The 18,155-nt window shown below is 39.3% G+C and overlaps 1 protein-coding gene across 5 annotated transcripts in view; it reads right to left on the bottom strand.

Annotated features, from left to right (window-relative positions):
• Positions 1-18,155, bottom strand: part of LOC124149999 (SH3 and PX domain-containing protein 2A-like) — a 321,507-nt gene that overhangs the window by 16,152 nt on the left and 287,200 nt on the right. For all 5 annotated transcript variants that reach the window (XM_046521873.2, XM_046521871.2, XM_046521872.2 and 2 more), the window contains exon 12: positions 3,141-3,236. In XM_046521873.2, coding sequence (XP_046377829.1) covers positions 3,141-3,236 — 96 coding nt within the window. The remainder of the gene's footprint in view (positions 1-3,140; positions 3,237-18,155) is intronic.

Genomic DNA, 18,155 nt, shown 5'->3' with positions numbered 1-18,155 from the left:
TATCTGCAGGCGGTCTCTGTATCCTGGATGCCAACAAGATCGTGGATTCTTGAAACTTCTGGCTAGTTGACGATGCAATGGCTTCCTTCACTGACTTCAGTTTTCCGTTGATTATCTGCAACGCTGTAATAGGCTGTGACAGCATGGATCTTCTTAATGGCTCTGGGATCATATTATGAACTCGCTGTAGTAGATGTTTTCTTTGGATGAGCAGGAACTGTGCTGACATCCAAACTTGTGCTGATTGAAGATCTTCCTGCATCTTCAGTATGTGGTCCAGTGAGCTGTGAATGAATCCGGTCTGCTGTAGTGTCATCTCCGTCGGGGTGTCTAAGGGTAGACCTTCGCTCTGGTTGTTTGGGGGTATGACGTGGCAAACTCCAGCTGCAATCCAGTTAATGTATGAACTGAAATTAATCATCTGTTTGTTGATGTAGTCTAAGTCCCTGATTTTGGCCATGTCAAGGTGCATTTTGGTGTTAGGTTTCTTAACCAGGTCATAGAAATCTACATCAATGCTTGGCTGTTGTGCGAAGGGGGCATCGTGTGTCCTGTAAGCACTCTTATTAATGGCAGGCATACCCAGTCTAACATTGTGTGCCAATGAAGCGTTCAATGAATCTTCAATTTTCTTGATGACGTCATCAATATATGACGGACAGGGGAGAGTATGGAATTCTTCAGTCTTACTGACAGGTTCTTCATACCCAGCACATTCTAACAAGGGTTTAATGGGCGTTTTGTACTTGTTATCTGGTTTTAAGGCAGGCATTAGATTATGAAGTTCTGCAATGATATCTTTAATGGAATAATTATTTTGTCTAGAATTATCCTCTGTAGTAGAGTCCCCATTGCATGAAGAACCAGTGTTAGCTACAGATCTGCACCCCCTACTCAGGCTGCCCTGGGAGTGGGTCATATGGCTGAGGGTCGTGTAATCCCGGTCGTCTGATCTACAGCTAGCAGTGCGGGAATCACATGTTCTATTACTGTATGATTATGACGTAACATCTATCTCGCTTTCTCCGCCTGTATAACTGGACTGTGTGGCAGTATGAGATGGCGCACGCTTAGGAATTCTATCCTGATTTGCACGAGCTTTGTCAGTTCGTCTATCATAATGGCTAGAGGGTGACTGGTGTGTATTTCTGTGCATACTGCGATGCGATGCCTGTGATTCACAATCTACCCTGTGGTGTGCATGATAGGGAGGTAATCTATGAGATTCTCAATCTCTTCTTATGACTCTCCTACTGTCCTCATAATAATCTGATTCAGCGTGACCTTGTGCATGTCTGCTGTATGAGGGTGTTCTGCCATATTCAGCCTTAGATCTCTTTTGAATCTTGTGATCAATCCCTGTTTGGCCATGCCGGGGTTGTGCGACGGATTCGTTTAGGTATGAGATTTGATCGCATACGTTTGTGAATCATAACAGACATTGAATTTGTTATTTTTTCCATGAACTCATTTAAGTTAAAGGGGGAGCGTGGCATAGAGTGGAGATCAGTTGCTTCTTCCAAGCCTAGATTATCCACCTTACCATCTGCTACCGTATGTACGTTACAGGCTACATTAAAGTCTGAAAGGTACATCGGCTCCTTAACTATATTGGGAGAGTGGGATGAGCGACGAGATCTCTTCTCCTCAGAAGGCAAGATGGCGTCCCCAAGCGACACTCGCTTGTAACCTACGTGATTATTTTCAGTAGTCACAGCTGACTTAATCACTTTTTTACATGAAGCAGAAGAATATTTAGCTGATGCTCTAGTATTCTTTTTGTAATCAGGATCGTTGAGCCATGCCTTGGAAAGTTTTTCAAACTTCTCCTTCGACAAAGGTTCGCAAAAACTGCATCTTGATTTTTATGTGCAATGTCTTTTCTTGCATGATAGGCATCTAGGGTGAGGGTCACCAGGGATTTGATGTTGCCCACAGCCTGAACAGACGGGTATCTGTTTTTGAGATGAAGATCTCATCCCACAACACGTTCTCTAACTAATTACTTACTAGATCTTTCAGCCTTCTTATACCCCTGTTCTCAGCTTGTAGAACTGCTCACTGCTTGTCTTTAGTGAAGCTTGAGAAGATCTAGTGTGCTTGTAAGTGTGGAACAGCAATCATGTGTACGGATGTATGCAACAAAAATTTTCCTTGTTGTCATCTGGACACACATGAAAGAAGTGAGGAGATTCCCGCCTTGTGCATGCGCAGTGGCGCCCCGGGCGAGGGATAGAGTTTCCCTCACAACTATTAGATATGTTGGCAGTGAAGAGGACGTCTGTTGAAAATTTATACAAAAATTATAGTGTGGTTTTCAGCATAAACAGGAATTTATGGCAATGATGTAATAGAGGTAGGGTATTCACAAGAATTAAGTACATTTGGTACATGGAAACCATTGGATAGGAAATCCTAAGAGTTTTTTACCAGTAAAGCAATGCACATGTGTGTGTGAGATCTACAACCTTTGAGTATCCATGACTGTTGTTTCCCTCTCAATCCCAATAATGTGATGCCATGTTTGAAACCATTCATACCTATTTGATAAAAGATGGATACTGTATGTTATGTCATAAGATGAATTGAAAACCCTTACATTTTCATGTTATGATTATGTTATAATCTGGATTGGAAAAGGCTGGAAGAGTCTGATTGTGACCTATTTCATAATCATTCATGTACTAATTTTGCATCTCAGTTTTTAAAATTACAGTAAATATAACAGTATTTCTCTTAAAGATTATTGTCATGTGTAACAAGTCACATACTCACATAATGTTAAAGTTACTAATGATGTTACTTTGTTAGATAATAGACAGTAATTTGTTTCATGTGTTCGTCATGATGATATTTTAATCAAGTCTTTCTTCAAACTGTTACAGTATTTGCAAACAGAAATGGTTTGAGAAGATTTATTATTTAATAAATTAACTTGCTACTTGTCAGATACCTAGTACAAATGTGTTTAGAAAAAAGTTTGAATGTGTGGGCTGCTTAATTACAGAGATGCAGCACATAAAGTGAAAGAGAGTTTTTGAAAGTAAGAGAATAACATTGTCTAATAATATTTAAAAGAAGATTATACTTGGTAGTAGCACAAAGAAAGCTTTGTGATACACTAGACTGCCATAGATTACCTTTATGGAAGACTTTTTTATGTAAGAAGATGGTGCCCAGCCTTCATGACCATCTATCTCAACATACCACCAACCACCTGCTGCTTTCTCATGAACCTGAAATGTGAATTTTTTGTGCAAACACAACAGGCAATGAGATAGAATGAAAAAGATTTAATATACATGATAAAAACACACATACATCATAATGGTTTTGGCACGAACTTGGGAGCTGACTGATTCTTATCACAGACGAGGGCTGACCGAGAGCTAGGTGCTGCCCTGGAACCGCTACAAGGCTCAGACAGTGGTCTGCGGACCGGGGCTGCGACCTGAGCTCTGGTGATAGCTTATTACAAGGAGAGGGAACTACCGAGAGCTAGGCGAGGGTCCTGGGGCCGCTGCGGCGGCTCGGACGGTGGTCTGCGGACCCGGGCTGCGACCTGAGCTCTGGTGTAGACTTGGGGGAGAAAAGGACACTCTAGATGAGTGGAAATAGCCTGGCCAATGAAAGGCCAATCAGTCAGCCCCTGATAATAAAAGGCAAAATTGACAAAAATGTACATATTTACAAAGCAGCAGCAAATTGGTACAAAGGTGAAGACCTAAGCCGGTGAAGATAGGGTGAGCTGGCGGGTATGGCAATTATTGTAGCAAGTCTTGTTGTCCTTCTAGCTTTGGGAGAGAATGGAGAGACACAGGGCTTATGGGTAAATAGGCTCTTGTGTGCATGCCCAGAGGGGGAATTTGAAACCTTACAAGGGATAGTTGTAGGTGTAACATAAACACGTACATGTGAATAAAAATTTTTAATACTTTGGACATGCATATAGTAAGTAGAAACACAATATTGAATTTGCACAAACCACAATATTAAATTATCATTTCAGGACATTATTATCCTTAAACTGATGAACATATTGCAATTTCCTTCTTTACTTTGATCACACAGCTGCATATTATTTCTAATCCTGACACAAAATATTGTAATTTTGTCCAACAGCCAGGGGCGGGATCTGTATATTGGTGACCTGGATTGGATTACATCATGGGTTAGACTAATAGCTCATCAAGTGCCCCTCATGACTAAATCAGCTTTGTTATCCGTACTTTCACAAGGAAAGCTCTTGCTCCATGGTTAGGTACCTGTGTTGCATCATGATATGTGATGTTCAGATGTCCAAAATCCCAAGTTGCAGCTAATAACAAGACATACAAAATCACTTAGAATATAAGAAGCATCCTCTGCTTTAGGATGGGGCCCTTAACATCGAGGTACGTAACAGCATTTGAACCAGACTGCACACAGTGACAAGTCTTCTGGATCATCTTGCCCTTGGATCAATGACAGCAGTGGTTATATAGAAAACTGTCAATGTTCTTTCCCCAGCTGATCTTGGCTTTCCCATCTGATTCCCTATCGCATTAAACTTGGGTAACATCGAGCGTTTCCCCAATGTGAGATAAAGTGGCAAAGGTGATAAGGAACATCATCTTCTGCATCATGAACTGTATGGCTGTTTCTTCCAGTGGCTCCTCTGGCTCCTTTGCCAGATGTTGGTGGACCATGATAAGATACCAGGCTATAGGCCTCTTCTGGTCTTCCAACTCGAAACTTTCAGCATATCTGTTATATCGAGAGCTGTGATGATTTTCTGGAATCTGGGGACTGGCCAGTAGCTGGTGAGTAGAAGGCTGTCACATATAGGTTTGAAGTCCACATGAACAACAGCTACCGGTAAACATTGGAGCTGGATAAACCTGCTTTAATTGTGGATTGATGATCTTCTCCCAATAGGGAGTTTCAATATGGGATCTCCTTGGAGTCTTCCAATAAAGCCGGTATCAAGAGCAGTTGGATTGCCTTTGTCTCTCAGAAGTCCTGCAGCACTCTGAGAAAGCGTATACAGAGGATATTTCATGTGTCAGATGAAATATCATGTTTCTCTCATTGGTTCACCACCAATTGTATTTGCGACTAAAAAAAAAGGTTCGTGTTTGCAAAATTGTAAAAAATATAAACAAAGGGACGAAAAATATTGAGGGTCACGAAAGTTCTGTATCATACAAAAAGATATGATTATATATACAAAATCAACTTCAACAAAAAATATTCTTAAAAACTACAAAGAATACAAGCTGGACAAGTAACATAAATGGCCCTTTGCGAAACGATTGACGAGTTAATTGAGAAATTTACAGTTTATAACGAAACATTTTCTAGAGAATTACATAAATGACCATCTGTCATTATTTTGCCTTGTCAATGTGGAACTAATGTAAAAAGGTAGTCAACAGTTTGTGAACGGGCCCGACACTTATGATAAAGGGAGACAATTTGAGGGAAGGTAACTATTGTATGACAATAGTCCCGTCAAAGTGTTATGTTCACAGCAGTGAAATATCAAGTGTTGTGTTCAGGACAATGAAAATATCCCTTTTCTCAGCTTCGGACAACTCAGTCTTTCTCACTGAAGTATATAATAAATTCCCATAACATCCCATGAGTTGATGGTTGTTCTTGGTGAACAGGTATCATGTTGGACCCATGATGGCCACCAGGCACTCTAGGCTGTTGACGTGCAGTTCGTACTGAACACACACCAGAAACTGAGAGGTGGTCAATGTGGCCTCATCCGAGACTTCTGGTCATGCTGTGTAGGGAGAAAAATGTTTTGGAAAGAGGTCGCAAAATTCCAACTCAAATCCTTCTAATTGATGTTCACTTGTAGTCAAAATAAAAATATAGACTCAACAAATGTCAATAGCAGTGGAAATCTGTACAAATATTTAGCTTGTGAAGCAAAAAGTGGCAAAAATGCAGTCACTTGTAATACTTGGCACGAATGCAGATGAGGTAGCTTTGCAGGTGGCCAAATTTGCCAATATGAAAGAGTTTATCAAGTCTTTGCTGAAAGAACTCTCAGACAAATTAAGACAGAAAATAGACAGGCTGTTTTTAGTGCTATCAGAGACATCCAGTTGATGCTGGTCAAGAGACACATTTCAATCAGTTGTGACCTGTGAAACTTGAACTGGGTACAAGGGTCTTTGAACTTTGTATAAAACACAATGTACAGACCAGATTCGTTGAGAAGGAAAGACAGAACAAAAACAGTGAATGGAAACATATCAGTTTCGAGGAAATGCTGAATCTTGGATATATATTCACAGACGGACCTATTTGTCTACTTTCTTCTGTTGTGACCACTAATTGGAGGACAATATGCAGTGTGACAAGCTATAAATGTATAGTGTTATTACATTCTGTAAGTTCTTTCTTTAAACAAAAGGAACTATACATGTACTTTCATTATATATGTCCTTATGAAAACAATGAAGATTATTAATTCTTTTTTTCTTCTAACAGATACAAAAGCAAATCACTATATCACCTTTTATAAGCATAGAGAATTCCTATGTGGGAGTGAATTAAAATGTAATGTCACATCGACAATGTTCCAGCTATATCATGACGAGAACAATTTATACATATTTTTAATTGAACATAGCCTTACTATTACTCCTTTGTACAATGTGATTTATATGTTTATGTAAACCTGGAATAAAATACCAATTAAAGTAATATTTTAGTGGTTAGCTGAAATTGGTTTTAAACTAGAGTAGCCTCCCTTGTCTTGGGCATAGCGTGTAATTTGGTGACGTTTTCTCACATCTAGCATGCTGCGAGCCATTTGTTTTAATAACATAAATGGAATTATGTTTGTGCAAGGAAAGTGTGAGCAGTCATGGCCGAAAGTATAGCTGTAAAACCAAAATGAAAAAGGGTAGGGTCAAAGATGCCCAAAATTATAGACATGTTGCAGAAGCTGAGTTTATAAAGTTTCATTGCCTGTAAGTAGTCCACTCATCAAATGATCAAAGAGCCAAAATTTGGTGGGAAAGTCGCTGGGTTTCAGTGACAAGGTGCCGATACAGTCAAGAAATGGAGAGTTGATGGACTTGGAGAGGTAATGACTTGTCTACGCCTAGAAGCTAAGCGAGAAGATCTGAGTGAAATAGCAGCACTTCAGAGCCATATCATGGAACTGTTCTGGGTGAACAATTCCTTCCAAATGACGTGCTGGTTTTCTTGGGGAATTAGTCTCCTGTGACTCCGGCTCTTTGCTGACTAATTCCCCAAGAAAACCAGCACGTCATTTGCAAGGAATTGTTCACCCAGAACAGTTCCATGATAGTTTGGCGGAGAATCATCGTTTCCGGAACCACGGAGTCCAGGAACTAACTACGACCACCTACAAGAACCCATTGGAGGACATGTCCAACCGTGATCATCTGATGGAATAACAAGCAAGCTGCATCTACCTCTGACCTCAACACTGGATTAAAGACAACCAACTCCTCCAAAGACACCAACAAAGGAAGAAAAAGTCTTCAAATATTGTAAGTACTACATTGTTGATTACTTGTCTTCCTTTAATTTAGTATGGTACATACTAATAGGTGTCATGGCAAATATGGAGTATGGTATGGAAAGTAACTTTGAAAGTGAAATTCCAACAGTGTCTTTAGTTACGCCCCTTGCCAAAAGTGTAATTCAGGCAAAATTTGGCACAAAAACAAAAAATTGTTTAGTAGATACAGGGGCATCCATTTCTTGTATTTCGTCTGCTTTTCTGAGCACAGCTTTTGAAAACCTTACTCTTGGAAACTCACCCTTTCCACAGGTTAAAGGTGTTGGCGGCGAATTGCATAAAGTGTTAGGTTCAGTTGTGTTAGATTTTGTCATTGAGGATCAGAAATTTTCTCAAAGATTCTATGTACTGCCTACACTGCCGAAGGCAGTGATACTAGGTGAGAACTTCCTTGATGACAATGATGCAGTCTTAGATTATAGCTGTCATTCCTTGATACTTAACAACAGCACCTCAGACAGGCAATATATCAATTTCATAGCCAATTCAGTACAAGAGATTAGTGGATTAGCAAAAACAATAGATCAGATTTACATCCCCCCTCAGAGTGAAATTCATTTCAAGGTTAGACTATCAGAGACCAAAGAGGACTCCCTCATCCTCATTGAACCCATTGCTTCCCTCACTGCTCATTCTGAAGTAGCAGGTGGTAGAACTCTTTCCAAAGTGAAAAGCAAAACTGCTACATTTAGGCTTATGAATCCCTCCCAAGAAGAAAAGGTTCTTGACAAGGGTACAGTTGTAGGCAAATTTAGTTACATTGACAAAGACTCTGTTTATGAAATCGACTCTGACCAACCATTCATCAGTACCGTTCACACCACTGAGAAGAGTGACAATGACACCAGGGATTATGTTAAAATTGCACAAGAATTAGGATTTGATTTGACCAATACACAACTGACTCCAGACCAACGACACAGACTACTTAGATTTTTGGGACAAAATAGAAACATGTTTTCAACGAGTCTTGCAGATTTAGGTAAGACTGACATGCACCAACATATCATTGACACTGGCAACCACCAACCCGTTAAGAGTAGACCATATCGTCAATCTCCTCATCTCCCAAAAGTCACTGAAGAACTTATAGATGATTTTCTGAAGTATGATTTGATCGAGGAGTCAACTTCTATGTATTCAGCTCCCATTATCCTAGTCAAGAAACGTGATGGCTCATATAGATTTGTTTGTGACTACAGAAAGTTGAATTCTGTCACTTTACCAATGTTATGGCCTCTTCCTGTTTTCGATGATGTTGTTGATAACATCGCCAATGCACAAGCTAAGATCTTCTCTACTTTAGACCTTGCTAATGGCTTCTTAAAGCTTCCAAGTGCCATTACATGAAGATTCAAAGCATAAAACTGCTTTCGTCACCCATCAAGGCCTTTATCAGTTCAAACGTTTACCCCAAGGTTTGACAAATTCTCCACTTTGTTTTCAACAGCTCATGAGCAAGGTGCTAAGAAAATTGCTTTTTAAGGTTGCGCTGATCTACATTGATGATTTGATAATTTACAGCAAAAACTTTGAAGAGCATCTCCAACATTTGGAGCAAGTATTTTACTATCTGAAACAGGCAAAATTAACACTAAAGCCATCCAAATGCAATTTTGCAACGGACAAAGTATCTTTTCTGGGTCATGTTTTATCATGTGGAGGTGTTCAAGTTGATGACAAAAAAATTGAAGCAATTAGAACCTTTCCAGTGCCCAAGTCACAAAAGCAGATTCGCTCCTTCTTAGGTCTCACGAACTTCTACAGGAAGTATGTGAAAAATTACGCTCACATAGCGCTTCCACTGAATGCCTTGCTAAAGAAGCATTCGGGGGCAGAACTAGGAAAGAAACCAAAGTTCCAATGGTCATTTGAGTGTGATCAGGCATTCAACACACTCAAACATGCTATGAGTAATACACCTGTTCTGGCATATCGAAATTTTGACAAAGAATTTCTTCTTGCAACTGATGCCAGTGATATGAGCATAGGTTTTGTTTTGAGTCAAAAAAGACGAGAAAAATAATGAACATCCAATAGCTTTTGGTGGTAGAGCTCTTCATGGCAGCGAAAAGAACTGGAGCATTACAGAAAAGGAAGGCTTAGCTCTAGTTGAAGCCATTAGATCCTTTCGTCCATACCTTGCAAATTCCAAATTCACAGTCTACACTGATCATATAGCATTGAAATGGCTGAAATCCATCAAGGATGCCACAGGTAGGTTAGGACGATGGTCTTTGGAACTTTCTACCTACACTTTTGACATTGTTCATCGCAGCGGCAAAGCAAATGGGAATGCCGATGCTCTCTCACGTAGGGAATATGAGGAAAATATTAACTGTAATGATCAGACAGAACAAGATGCTGAGAAAACAGCCTTCTCAGTAACTTCAATTCAGCAAAGCAAATCAACTAGCAGTACCACAATCTTGCCAAACACCCATTCATCCACACAGGTCACACAGACAACTCAGACTGAGGATATTTGCACACCTATTGTCAATCACTTAGAATCAGACACACAGACAACACATTGGTCAGTCACCTTTGAATATGAAGAGGATTATCAGTCAGTACCAGTTAATGTTGTTGCAGCATTACATGCTACAAATGCTGATGTTACCCAAGACACATTGGTTGAAGTAAGTATAAAAGAACATCCAAATTTACGTCATCTACAAAGGATTTGTCCAGATTTCATCCAAATCTTTGACTACAAAGAGGATGATGTCCTTCCACAAAATGAAAAGGATTGTCAAAAGATTCTTATTGAAGCCAATACTTTTGAAATTGATGAAGGCATCCTATACAGATTTGTTCCACAAAGACAGAAAGGCCACGCAGACAAGTTCATTAAACAGCTTGCAGTCCCAAGAACCCTCAGAAATCAAGTCCTGCAATCCTATCATGACTCAGAGTTTGGCAGTTGCCACCATGGGAAAGAAAGGATGCACAACACCATGAGACCTAAGTACTACTGGCCCAAAATGTACAGCGATATTGCTACTTATGTCCAGACATGTGAGGTATGTCAACAGACCAAGAGGCACTACCATGGCAAGAAGGCACCACTTCGTCCACTTCCTGTAGAAGAGGTCTTCACCCGATGGCACGTTGACATTCTCGGTCCCCTGCCAACAACACCAGACAAGTACAAGTACAATTTGGTCATCACAAATGCATCATCTAGATGGTGTGAAGCCTTTCCACTTCGGACACAAGAAGCTAAAGAAGTAGCAGATGTTCTCGTCAGAGAAATATTTTGTCGGTATGGCGCTCCAAGGACCTTAATTTCAGACAGAGGTCAGAACTTCATGTCCAAACTTATCAAAGCAATTTGTGAACTTTTGGCAATTAAATTTACCCATATCAGCCCATACCATCCTCAAACTAACAGCTGTGTAGAAAGGCTCAACTCTTATATCAATCAATCACGAAGAGCCTACTGTAACAAGTCTCAAAATGATTGGCCCACCGTTTCATTCCTGGCATCATGATGGCCTATCGGATGGCTCCAAATTCATCAACTCAAAAATCCCCATATGTTATGCTTTTCGGCCGGGAAATGAGAGCTCCACAAGATGTAGCATTAATTCCAAAAGAAAATTTAGGCCACAATAACAAAAGTTATGTTTCCAATTTGCTTGAGGAGCTTGAAATCAATAGAACAATCGCAGCTGAAAACACTGCTCGGGCTAAGGAGGTGTATTCAGAACAATATAATAGAAAGGCTAAAGAACCAGAATTCGTCCCAGGTCAAAGAGTTTGGCTTTACTGTCAAAAAGTTGAAAAAGGCCTTTCCAACAAATTAACCAAAAAGTGGTATGGTAGCTATTATATCATCCATACAGGTCCAAATTATACCTACAAACTGCGCCGAAGTTCTGACGACAAAATACACAAACCACTGGTCCATGCCAACCGTCTGAAGCCATATTTTGATCCTGCTGATCGTCCACAGTATCCTCCAGAACCATACCTCAATAACCCCAGTGACATAGATTCAGGAGTCATGGATGACAACGAGGAACCAGTCAATGATACTCAGTTTGACAGCAACAATTCCCCATCAACAAGTTCAACTTACCAGGCTACTGATCAATCACCTCCATAACAGAAAGGTAAGAAGGTCAATTCCAAAACAAAGGCAGGTACTTCCAGCAACAAGAGTCCGAAGCAAAAGACCCCAACAAAGAAGAAAAACCCTGCTTCAAGTACAACAGAAAAACCTACCAGTCCCACGGCAACAATGAAGGAAAATCATGCCACACCAGGTCCTAGTGCTCCAAACCAAGGTGAATGAAAAGGTAAACAAAGGGAAAAGAGGAGTGAATAGTAAGTATCACCAGCCAAAATCCAGAAAACAACTTGACGACGGCCAGGCACAACCTCCAAATCAGAGTCCAACATCAGGTCTTCAATCCAGAGGACATCCACTCAATTGTTAGTTCCAAGAGAGCAAATGGCAAAATCTACTACAGAGTAAAATGGAAGGATCCAGAAAGAGGAAACACATGGGAGTATGGCAGCAGCATTCCAGACTCCATTCGGAGAGAATTTCACCTCAAAAGAAGTATGTCAGGAAAACGACGAAAACGGCCACTGAAGAATCATAAGTTTTTCGACCAAAAGGAACCAGCACAAGACAATAAATCAATGTTCTGTCAGGGAATACAATGTCCAGAAATGTCAAGCAAGACAACACCAAACCATGCATAGAATTAGATGTCAAACCATATCCGTTTTTTCCAAAACACCTACGAAAAGTAGATCATAAAATGGAAAGAGTTATGAGCATTGAAATTATTCAAGGAGACTGCTATGTCAAGGTCTCATATAAAGAATATCCTGGTCAATTCACATGCTATTTTGAAAGTGTTCCTCCCCACCTCATACAGCGCTACCTTGATGATAGCTGGAACGATCTCCGTAAGTGGTGCGGTCTAGAAGATAATCCTCGATATGATCCAGAGAAACCACCAATTTATAAATCCAAAAAGGTTATTTTTCCAGATAAAGACCTTGGAAACATCAACACCTTTTCCTACCGTATTTCACTCACAGACTGTATTCTACCATACCAGGATCAACGCTCCATACATACCGAACAATGTCAATTGCACATATTCTTGATCAAAATACAAAATCTCCTGAATAAACGGTGCAAATCACGAAACAGCTATTAGCTGTATCTTGTTATGTTTTCTTGTGTCCAGTCTTTTCACTATGGGTCGCCAGTTGAGAACAAATGGCATCAGCCTGATCATCTGAGTTATTTGTATCACAACAAATTTTGAGCATTGACCTGATCAACCAATCTCAAAGGAAACGAACCTATACCAAAGTAAACCGTATCACAAAAGCGAAGTGAAATAACCCAAACCATACTGCGAATCGAACCCAAACCGTACCGAAGCGAAGCAAACCCTACTGCGAATCGAACCCAAACCGTACCGAAGCGAAGCAAACCATACTGAGAATCGAACCCAAACCGTACCGAAGCGAAGCAAACCATACTGCGAATCGAACCCAAACCGTACCGAAGCGAAGCAAACCATACTGCGAATCGAACCCAAACCGTACCGAAGCGAAGCAAACCATACTGCGAATCGAACCCAAACCGCACCGAAGCGAAGCAAACCTTACCGAAGCAAAATAAACCAAACCCTATCGCATTGAACCGAACGAAAATCAAAGCGAAACAAACCAAATTCAAATAAAGCAAACTTAACAACCGAAATGAACCAAAACAAAGAAAAAGGCAAACCAAATAGTTACGAAAACTAACAATGAATTCTAAAAAGGATATACACCTTTCTAACACCTTTTGTATACCGTATTAATGTAATAAATCAATGCACTTGTTATATGCACATGCACATATATGTATATATAATGCGTCTAATGATTGTATCCAAAAGTAGAAGGATATTACTATTTTTTTTCATGATATACTTTTGTAATTTGCCGCCAATACATTCTTCCTGGTCATGACACCGTTTAGTAATAATTATGTACTGATCTTTTACATCATAATTATCATATTTGTTTTATTTTCCAGTTATTACAGACAAACTGAGGAAGTATTTATATATGACATATTATTTGAACATGCTAACTCTCTTTTCTTTGTTTCCATGTAAAACCTCCATGGACACAGCCTACTATCTTACAACCCCAATCCAGGATGTGGAACTCAAGGCCTCCTACATCACCCATAAAACCACCAGTACAGAGTGCCAAGACAAGCCAGCTCCACATCCAGATTCCCTGATGACAACATATTTATATTATGTTTCCTTATATCAAAGAGACTCTATAATAATTATTATTCACTACTACCAGTTTAACTTTATACATTGTCCATCTAAGCCTTAATTATTTTATTTTTTACACGTTTGGGGTCCAAACTTTTTCAGACGGAGGGGAAGTTATCATGGGATAACATTTATACTAAGTTATCCTATAATAATTAGACCTACATCAAGTGCTTTTATGAGTTATCATGGCGTAATATTTATACATCATTTCATATAATTATAGTTTAGCAAGTAATAATTATCATTTGGTAAAATGCATATATAAAATATTAGTAGTTTCAGTTAAAGCTTTTTTAGATGGTTGCTAGCCTAAGGTAATGGGAGCGCGTGTTCTAGACATGCTATTCAATAAGACAAGAGTTACGTCTACATAGTTTAATTGATTTGAAGCTTTTAGATAAATGCTAGCCTAAGGTATCAAGATCCCATCTCCCAGACAAAGGATATTTATTTAAGTATATCTGTCATCACCTACCGGGGTATATTAGAATAACATTACTTCAATTAAGACTCATTAAGGATTAGTCCCCATACAAGCTCGTCTATAGTGCATTAAGGATTAGCCCCCATACAAGCTCGTCTATAGGGCATTAAGGATTAGCCCCCACACAAGCTCATCTATAGTGACACCCTAATCTCTTTCAAAGCATCCAGTAAATATGTCAACAAGATTAGTGCCAGTCCAACAGGATAAACAGGATTTAGTATTCCCCTCTGTCTAGCCATCCATTTAGCTTAGGACACAACCAATCGTGTATCAACCAATCACATTCCCTTTTATTGTTTAAATTTTTGTTAAATACATACTGTAGGCAGGTTTTAAGCAGAGAGAAGGGGTTTGACTCTCTTACCAAGCAGACCTCTCTCCCACAGCCCAGAGTGTTGTACCGACTCTCTGTGGTACCCTCCGTTATTATCTAAGTATATTGTAAATTGTTAATTGTTCTTGTGTGAAACATTCTAGAGTAGTATAGATGATGGGGGTTCTGGCTCAATTCCACTAGAGCCAGGTTCATATACCTATACCACCAATACAGAGGGAATTTTTTTTTTCAAAATGATTATGCGATTTAAGAATCGTCATGATATCATATTAAAAGAATCATCAATATTAATTAATAATGAATAAAATTTATTATAGCCCACGAGGATATTGGAAAGGTATAGGAGCAATACAAAAATTATCCACCACGGCTAAGGTATCTAAAGATGTGGCCAAGGATTGGCTAAAGAAACAAGCGATGTGGCAAATATACTTACCAGCACTGTGTTATATACCGAGGAAGAAGTTTGATATTTTTACAACGAATGAAGTTCATCAGGCTGACCTCTTGTTTCTTCCCCATGATAAGGTTAGACGCAAAACGTATAAATACGCTTTAACCATAGTGGATGTGGCTAGTCGATACAAAGAGGCTGAGCCATTTACCTCGAAAGATTCAACAGAAGTAGCTAATGCACTGAGCCGTATATATAAACGCGGACCACTAAAATGGCCTAAGCTATTTCAAGTAGATCCGGGTCGTGAGTTTATGGGATCGGTAACTAAACTGTTAACAAAGCACGATGTCGAATTCAGGCTTGGTGAAAAAGAGGCCCACCATAGTCAAGCTATCGTCGAAAGATTTAACCGGACATTAGTGGAACGTTTGTTTGGCTATCAGTATGGGATCGAAATGAAATCAGAACGATTGAGATCAACCGAATGGGTGACATGATTATCAGCTGTTGTATCAACGCTGAATAATGAAGCAACGAGATTAATCGGGAAGAAACCATCCAATGCGATTAAAATGAAATCTGTGACTTCCGAATCTTCAGCACTGAGGAGAGGCAAAGAACAAAAAACGTCCGGATAGAGTAAGTGTAAGATATTTATACCAGCCCGGTGAACTCGAAGGAGGCCAACATCGCGCAACCTTAAGACATATAACATTAGTCGATTGGTTACGAAAGAAGGAGAGCCTATTCTTTATTATCTTAAAGATGGACCGGGTAGGGCATTTGTACGAGAAGAGTTGCTCATAGTTCACAACAATACAGTATTACCACCCTAAGTAACCATAAGCGTAGGTAATTACACCATCCTTATCAATCCATCTCTTTGTATCTAAGGGGGATAATGATGTCTTGTTCATTCTTAATCCATATATCCTGTGATTGTAACTTCTTAAAGAATGTTCTACCGTTTAATAATGCTTCTTTATACTGTTCGTGTTTGATATGTTTTTTTACCACATACTTCTTAACACCCTTAGCTTTTCTTATCTCCCCATTATCAGACTTCTTTATAGAATACATCTTAGGTCTTAATCCGACATACTCCACTATAGGAGTCCCAGCACATTCATCCTTCATCTTACCTAACACCTTTTTATTTACTACGCTGTGCAGTGGATTATCTTTTGGGTAATCGCTCGTGTCGATTTTTTCTGCCATATCTTTATACACATCCTCGGTTTGTATTTCCATCAACAAAGAATCTGTGTCGGTATATAACACCTCGCATCTATCGCCTTACTGCTTCTTAAGTTTGTTGTAATAAAAGTCATACATTAAGTGTTTTGACAAGTCAAGAATACTCATACCAACGTACACCAGTCTGTTGAATTATATATTACTCTTCTGCATATGTAACGCGGCTAAGTCATTATCAAATATCTTGCTTCTGTTAAAAGCCGGACTGGCTATAAGTTTCCTGAGTCTTTCTTCCTCATTGGATCTGACTAATTTAACACGCTTCTTTAGATTCTCCATAGTTTTACCAAATACTGAGTTATTCATGAGCTTATATAGATTCTTTTTCAACCTTATATAGGGCTCCATCCAAGGGCTTGATCAAACTTTAGAACTCTGTGGTTTTTTTTGGTTTCATACCTAAGGATAGATATAACTGGAGATTTGTGTAGTTAACTATATATTTTGTCTTATCCATCAAATTTGGTACGAGTTTTTCTACGTAAGCTAACCTATTATTACCCATCAAGGAGTGTTGATATTCCGACATCCAATCTTTATTCACCATTAATCTTTTGGGAGCTAGCGGATAACTGTTATGGTCTTTATGTAAGGAATTTGGATATTCCAGGTCAACTTCTAGTATGTACCCTTTATCGGAATCTGAGGGATATCATTCACTTCGATATCATCAACCCACTCAAAACCACTCGTGGGTAAAGGTTTACTCATAGCCAATCCGTACAAATTGTTGGCGTCGAGATATAATATGTGCGTGTCAGGTTTACTCGGATGATATCCTTCCACTATTTTATTATTAGCCTTAGAATACCTTTTTGCTACCATCGATATACCACCTCTTAATCCTTTCTCAATAAGCAAGTGCATATCGTAATCGGTGAGTAGTTTAAGTTCTACACCGGTCTTCTTCAACAATGCATCCCACGATAGTCCGGGACTGGAATAGTACCATGCCGGGTCCAAGCCGTATTGTTTTAAACATGTCTTTCTAAATATCTCGAATATATCGGCAAGTAACAGTACATCGGTTTTTAAGTACAGATCGTGATAACCACCTAAATTCTTACAACCTAATTTATCCCAGACCGTTAGAGCGTGTTCATAATCAGCATCTGTTATTTTAGATTCTGTTAAGTTACTATAGAATGATTCAAGAGGCGGTAATTTAGTTTCGTTGAATCTAGACCAATCATCCATATATTCGTAAGGATATACACCTTTTCTCAACAACAAATGACTGCACCGATTGGTATATTGATTTGTTATCGCAAAGTCATCGGGATTGTTCGCATTAGCTAAATTGTCCAGGGAAGATAACAGAAATTGTACGGAGTTTATGAATCTAAGCCCTTTACTTTGCTTTATTCTGGCTTTCCCATCCTTGTCCGTATAATGTATAGTTTTAGTCAACGAGAATGATATATATTTTTCCATATTATTAGGAATGCACATTAAGCCGCCATCGGTCTTTGAGATAGCTTGCATAATGAGATGAGAATCGTATCCTCTAAGGTTATGAAACATAACTGGTATGGGTATTGTTTGAGAATTCATTTTTAGTTTCAAGTTACACTCGTTATGCGCGGCTCCCCGATAATTACCCGTGACGTGACAATGATCTCTTACGGAATCCCCATTCAGGGGTTTATTACAAACATGACAACTCGTTGACTTCTTATAGGCCCTCCAATCATCCCTCGTCATACACATGGGTTTCTTACACGATAGATTTTCCCTGATTATTCTCTCTTCATTTTGTAGATATTCTAGGAACTTTCTCGCTGCATAGGGACCTCTGTAAA

The sequence above is a fragment of the Haliotis rufescens genome, unplaced genomic scaffold, assembly GCF_023055435.1.
Source record: "Haliotis rufescens isolate VD_foot unplaced genomic scaffold, xgHalRufe1.0.p SCAF_12, whole genome shotgun sequence".
Lineage (NCBI taxonomy): Eukaryota > Metazoa > Mollusca > Gastropoda > Lepetellida > Haliotidae > Haliotis > Haliotis rufescens.
This window is presented reverse-complemented; position numbering and strand designations above follow the sequence as displayed.